This window comes from Crocodylus porosus, unplaced genomic scaffold (assembly GCF_001723895.1).
Source record: "Crocodylus porosus isolate Cpor-Errol unplaced genomic scaffold, CroPor_comp1, whole genome shotgun sequence".
Lineage (NCBI taxonomy): Eukaryota > Metazoa > Chordata > Crocodylia > Crocodylidae > Crocodylus > Crocodylus porosus.
In genome coordinates this window covers 88,497,300-88,504,190 of record NW_017728943.1, presented here as the reverse complement: position 1 = coordinate 88,504,190, position 6,891 = coordinate 88,497,300, and the positions used below count along the sequence as shown (strand labels likewise).

At 45.1% G+C, this 6,891-nt stretch overlaps 1 protein-coding gene across 1 annotated transcript in view; it reads right to left on the bottom strand.

The window, feature by feature from the left end:
• LOC109319094 (kinesin-like protein KIF28P) overlaps positions 1 to 6,891 on the bottom strand; it is a 27,253-nt gene that overhangs the window by 4,848 nt on the left and 15,514 nt on the right. Inside the window, exons 9-12 of the mRNA XM_019548608.1 lie at positions 5,617 to 5,891; positions 4,803 to 4,937; positions 4,008 to 4,174; positions 851 to 957 (exon numbers count right to left, since the gene is read on the bottom strand). Coding sequence (XP_019404153.1) covers positions 851 to 957; positions 4,008 to 4,174; positions 4,803 to 4,937; positions 5,617 to 5,891 — 684 coding nt within the window. The remainder of the gene's footprint in view (positions 1 to 850; positions 958 to 4,007; positions 4,175 to 4,802; positions 4,938 to 5,616; positions 5,892 to 6,891) is intronic.

The following is a 6,891-nucleotide window of genomic DNA, read 5'->3' as shown; positions in this document are numbered from 1 at the left end:
CCGCACTTCAGGAGGGATGTGGACAGCATGGAGAGGGTCCAGAGGAGGGCCACTCGCATGATCAGGGGACAGCAGGGCAGGCCCTACGAGGAGAGGCTGCGGGACCTGAACCTGTTCAGCCTCCGCAAGAGAAGGCTGAGGGGGGATCTATTGGCCATTTACAAACTAGTCAGAGTGGACCAGCAGGCATTGGGGGAGTCCCTGTTCCCCCAAGCACTACCAGGAGTGACTAGAAATAACGGTCACATGCTGGCAGAGGGTAAATTCAGAATAGACATCAGGAGGCGCTACTTCACAGTCAGGGCAGCTAGGATCTGGAACCAACTTCCAAGCGAAGTGGTGCTGCCTCCTACCCTGGGGGTCTTTAAGACAAGACTTGACAATCACCTTGCTGGGGTCATTTGACCCCAGTACTCTTTCCTGCCATGGCAGGGGGTTGGACTTGATCTTCTCAGGTCCCTTCCGACCCTACTAACTATGAAACTATGGATAGTCTACAAGCAACAGCTGTTGCTTATTTATTCCAAAAAGCTGTTTGGTGACAAGTTCTCCTTTGAAGTGGGGTGCTGTGTGTAGATCACTGCCTCTGGACCATGCACACCTCAAAAACTATGTGGCCTGGGTCAAGATTTTGGTTTGTGGTTAACAGGGTTAAGAAATTTGCCCTCCTTCCACCCCTTGTGCTACCCTGGAGGTACAGCTCACTGCCACCCAGATGAAATACTGTACATACTGGGTTCTCTTTCTGCAACCCTTAACTGCTGACATGGTCCCATTAAAGTCAAGGGACTACTTTTGTGAACAACATGATGTTATCAAAAAATGTAATCTGTAATTCAGGTGCACTTACCAGACTAACATCATATGCATTCAAATCTTTTGGGCTATCGACAATAATGGTGCCCTCACTTGTGACCCTGCAGCCTTGGAGGGAACAGTCTAGCTCTGTGCACCCCTCTGCATTGCAGGAAAGACATAACGTGGTTAGGACAATGCCGTCCTGTTCTCTTCACAATTGTGCTTCTATTGCATGTCAGGTGCAAGGAACAGAGGAAAATAAATGCAAATTCATTCTAAAAGTCTCCGTATTTATAATGATAATTCTCTTTTCCCCCAATTATTCTCCAATACATTTTTGTATAATGAAAAGTAAACACAAGTGGTGAGATGTTAAGTAGTTGTATCAGTTAATTGTAACCCAACATTTAACAAGGAGGTATGTTAGCAATACAGCTGGAGATCTTTACATGCATGCACTGTAAGCCTACAAGTTCTAAACAGATATCCTTGAAGAGGGGGATTTCTAGAATACTGCATTTATTCATGTACCACGTGCACCCTTTCTCCAAAACTCAGCCCACCAAAATTGGGGTGCATAAGCGGGGAAGCTGATTTTCTTCACCAGAACAGAAGCCCGGAGGAGCAGAAGCATGGAGAGGCGGTGCTGCAAGTGCCTTCTGCTTCTCTCAGTGAGCGCACAGGAGGGGTGGAGTCCAGTGTTAACCCTTTCTCAGCTGATGACAAATCAGTAGTAGCTTTTGTTTGCAAAGTCAAACCCTCAAAGGGTTAACACTGGAGTCTGCCACTGCTGCCTGCTCACTGAGAGAAGCTGCAGCCATTTTCAGCATGACCCCTCCATGAGAAAGCCAGCTCGAGGCCACAGCCCTGGAAAATAATCCTTTTTTCTACATTCTGTTAAAAAACAAGACGCATGTCTTAGTTGGGGGTGTGTGGTATGCAAAGAAACATGGGTATTGATTAGCTTTGCTTTGGCTAATACAGTTCCAGACTAGAACAGGAATACTATTTTTATTCAGCACTTTTATTTTTACAGTGTTTGTATATTTAACTTTTCTTTCTATTTTTTATTGAAAACAGTAGCTCTCATTACCTATGAACATTTGCTAGTTCATGCACTCATTCTAGACTCTGCCCCACCCCAGACTGAGTGGGTTCTTGTAAGTGTCTAAATAGGACATAGATGGAATTTAGGCATCTAAATTGTGAAGGGTGGTCCAGACATCAACCCTCTTCAGGTACTGCAAAGCCATCTAGGTGCTCGCAGTCAATGCATGCCTCTACTTCACCTTGAAAGTTCCCAGGGTGTCTCAGTTTACGCGTTTCCACATGCTCAAAGCGTATTCCAATCTAGCCTCTATGTGCCTAAACACCAGCATGTGGGCACAGGTGGGTGAGCTCTCTCTGCCCCTCCTGTTGAAGTCCCACTGAAACCTGAGGCCAGAAGAAGAATAAGCAAAAGGGTGCCTGCCTGACTGCAGGAGGATCCCTGGGTTTCAATTCCTGCTCCCAGCTCTATGTTTTACACCAGGCTGTCATTGGTTAATAAAGGGCATCAGGGACCTGAATTCAGAACTCATGCAGGCACTCTGGGTTGCCCTCTGAAGTCAGTGAATGATTGCCATTCATGGTAAAGGGATCGTAAATGCCTGGCCCCCTCTAGGTAGACCGCCCAGCTAACACTGCAGTGCCAAAATGGAGGCATCTAACAAGAAGAAACTTGCCAGAACTGGGAATAAATACTGTCTAAGCCACAGTCAGCAATGTTTTGGGGCAGTGCCAAAAACACCCCGGCCTCGACTTGTTGGCGTGCCAGGGGTGGATGTTGGGGGAGCCACCACGGGGGCTGATCCTGGTTGTAGCAGTGCAGTCCTGGCCCCTTCCCCTCCATCCGCCCTAAGGCGCACATGCACCCAGTGCCAGCAACGAGCTGGGCCAGGGCTCCAAAGATCTTGGTGCAGCTGCTTGCAGCCTCCCAGCCACCTGCCATGCCAGCCCAGGCTTTGGGCAGGCCCAAGCTTCTCGCAGCCCACAGAGCCCAGGCTGCTCATTGCCGGTGGTGGGTGCATGCGCACCTACAGGAGGACAGTGGGGAAGCTATGAGGGACCTGATCCTTACGGCCACGTAGTCTCAGCCCCTTCCCTGCCATCCACCCCAAGGCACGCATACCCCACGCTAGCACGCCTACCGGGGGTTGCCAACCCCTGGTCTAATCTATTCTCGCCCACATATATTTTCAGGGGCACCACAAGGTGCTGCACAGTGGTAGCACTGTGAGGTGCGCAAATATGATTCACAAGATATAGCCAGAGATGTCAAACAGAAATCCGTGGCCTTCAATACATTCCGACCAGTTGTGGGCTGAGTTCTTTGCAACAGAAAACCTGCTCTATTATTTTTCTGTAGTCAAAATAAAAATGAAAACCCAGAGCTGGCATTTTCCATGGGGTGCCTTGTGTCTAAGGGAGGTGGGGGGCATGAGTCTAAAAAGGCTGAGAATCACTAGGTCTAATCAATGACTTTAAAACTGGAATTCCTTACACTGAAGGGTCTGCAGCTGCAGCCATGCTGGCACAGTGATGTCAGCAGGGTCCCTAGTGGACATAATTTGTGTCACCAGGAATTTTTCACCACTCCCAAAATGATAAAAATGAAGACTTTTTTCTGCTAGCTGCATCTACACCAGGTATATTAGGGACAGTGTGCAACTTACTTGGGCTTCTAGGTGGCATAGGCATTTGGAGTGTAGACCAGATTTCAGCTTCCCTACCTCTTGCTGCATACACACTTGCTCAGATGACTGAATGTCTCTGCTCTCTGCTTTTTTCCATCCATAGATCAAGAGTTATAAATGCTTCTCTCCCACTCAGAAGCACAGCGAGACATACTTTGTGTTAAGTTTACCAGTCATGCTATAAAAACGTACTACCAGAGTATTAGAGGTGAGCTGTTTCACACAGCAATCCATGATTTAAAAGATCATCTGTGAGCAGGTAAGGTTAACTTATACTAAAGTTACAGAGACAAACCTCAGTCAAGCTTTCAGAACTGACATATGGGACTGAAGGGCCACAATACTGTGAGTTAGCAGGCCAGGCCTTGTCACTGGGAGCCTTTGCTTTTCTAAAATGCTGCTGCAGCATGATGTTTACAACCTGCAGCCACAGAAAACAACCACAAATAAAAAAAATACATTGCAAAGAAATACCTTGCAGGCCCCAGAGATCAACAATTAAAGCATTTTTCTGTAAATAATTCAAAAAATCATGGGATACAGTGAGGGCTGAGAAATGTGTTCTCTCTTCTATCTTTGGATTCACATTTTTCCAGACAGGCTTTGTGTACACTGGTCGTGGAAGGTCATAAATTCTGTACCTAAGGGGATAAAACATTAACAACAGATATAATTAAAAACCCAGCTCAGTCCCTGAAAAGGTCAGCTCTGTGAGCAAAGAAAGAAAATTGCAGATACATTTCAAGGTCAGCTGTTCCTCCTATTGAACAAAATGCTTTGTGCAGGCTGAGGCCGCCCACACTATGTGAAAATATTACTTCACTTGATTCATTTTTGGTGAGTTTTGTTGACAGTAGCAGTTTGTCACCAAGTCAAAAATGCATTTGCTCAAAAAGCTTTAATTATGCATGACTGTTTTGTATTATGTAGCCTAAAGCGTCATCCCCCACATCAATCCACAGGAACAATTTTCCCTCCCATTTACTGAGAAAATTTACTGTTGTTTGAAATAAGAGCTCAGAAATATTCTTGCTAAGTACTCCTTTGCTCCTAGTATTAAAGTATCCTTTAAGAGAACAGCTGAGCACCTCCTGTAATGTCTCAGGTTCAGAAGCAAATTGATCTTGCAGCTTAAAGCTGAACATATAATAGTAGCTTAGGCGCTTTGGTAGTGTCTATTAGGATCACCATGAAACTGCCTTGGCTTTCACCAAAGAGTCAGGTTGAATGTATTTGTGAAGAAAGCAGGAAACTGGCGCAGCACAGTACCCAATCTGAATCCCCCTGTCAGAGACGTCTCTCAGCCATCTGACTCCAAGACACTGCACAATGTGAATCTGGAAATCAATCTGCCTTCCCAGCAACTCCAAAGGGTCAATGACCACATCATCCTCTTCAAAGGCTCTACAAATATAGGCAGAATGACATAACTGATTATATCTGGCGCTCTTCTTTCACCAAAAATAGAGACTGGTAACAGTGAATCAGGGAACCGGGAACAGAGGGAAGGGTAACTTTTTATGCAAATACATGAGCTGAAAAGTATTCTTCATAATGCTCCAATCTATAGCACGTTCCAGTCATACGGACAGAGGAGCCATGGAAGCAGATACATGGCTGCTCATACATTTATGCACACGCATGCATGCACACATACAGTTCTAAAAAAGAAAAAAGTGCCAGAAGTTGAAAAAAGGACCTGTTGCTATTTTCAGTTTCCTGTTAAGGCACTTCTTCCTTGCAAGAACCCATCTGCATCTGGCAAGGAAGGATGGAAGCAACTCCTCTTGGAATCTGGTAATGCTATGTTTTCACTCAGGCAGAGTGGGACCTTGGTAACAGTTATGGGGACTTCAAGTTCCCAGGGACTATTTCTTCACAGCATTGCAACCTCAGGGACATCACGACTAACCAGGACTTACATGGTGTTCCTTCCACCCAAATCCTGCTCTCATTCACACCCTTTGATTCCATCATTTTCATATCTTGCTCAGTATTTTCACCCTCCGTTTCCAGCCAAACATATCAACACAGTTTCCTAAACTGGAGTAGAAGAATAAAGAAGGAAAAGGGGAACTTGAACCTTCCATCACTGGAACACGGCACTACGTTTATAAGTACAACGGCCTCCTCCTGTCCTTCAAAGTTCAGAAGCTCCGTTTGTTCTTCCAGCTTCATGCAGTAAGCGAGTGACTGAAGCCAAATGTGAGCAGATCCTAAATGAATAACCTCAACAGGATCCCAAAATGGATCATTGTCTTGCTCCACATGCATGTCCTCTCCATCTAGAAAGTGCTGATAAAGTTCCTCCATTAAGAATTTCCTGTTGATGAACTTGGCCTTTGACCACACCCATACCTACAGATGCACAGGAAAGGTGACTTAATGAACTACACAAGGCATAGAATCACTGAAGAGCATGTTTTCTACACCCCTTATTTTTGGTGCTCTTTCTTGCACTTTGCAGTTTGTCTAACCCCTATATCTTTCATAAAGTGTGGTATCTCAAACTATACATGTTATTTCACCTAAAACTTCAATGGCCCCAACTAGGAAAAAATGAATATTAGGGTCTTACATGCAATGTTCTTGTTAAAACATGCCTCAGAATGAGACATGCCTTTTTCAACAGTGTCATATTGCTGATTTATGTACAGTATACCCTGTGGTCCATTCAGACCCCCAGGTCTTTTTCGGCAGTTCTGCTGCTTCACTGATTATTCTCTATGCTGTATATGTGCATTTGATTTCGGTTTCCCAAGTGTTGTATTTTACACTTTCTTGGATTTCATCTTGTTGATTTCAGACTACAGACCCAGGGATTCTTATTTTGCTTCATTTAGATGTGCTAGGCATCTTCATTCAACTTGTGCTTTTTCAGCCTTTTATTTTACAAGTGTTAAAATTTGGAGTTGTACTCACAACCTTATTTGTATCAAAAGCATGAATGTAAGTAAGTGAAAGAAGATTGCCTGCTTTAATACACCAACTGTAGTCCTTCAGTGTCAGCACTGACATACACACAGAGAATCAAAGGGAGCAAGAGAGCACACAAGCCTCCATGGCTCACCAAAAGCATCTGGGAATGTCTCCTTGCTAAAAAGGAGGCGTATACCCAATGGGAGGAAGGGGTCATCACCAGGGATGACTGTTCTGCAGTTGCTCGGAGTTGTAGGGGGGCAGTTAGGAAGGCCAAGGCAGAGATGGAATTAGGACTATCTTCTCAGATTAAGGACAATAAGAAGTCCTTTTTTAAATACGTAGTGGGCAAAAAGAAGGTCCCGGGTAACGTGGGGCCCTTGCAGGACGCGTTGGGAAATTTGGTCGTCACACCAGACAACAAAGCTAACATGTTTAA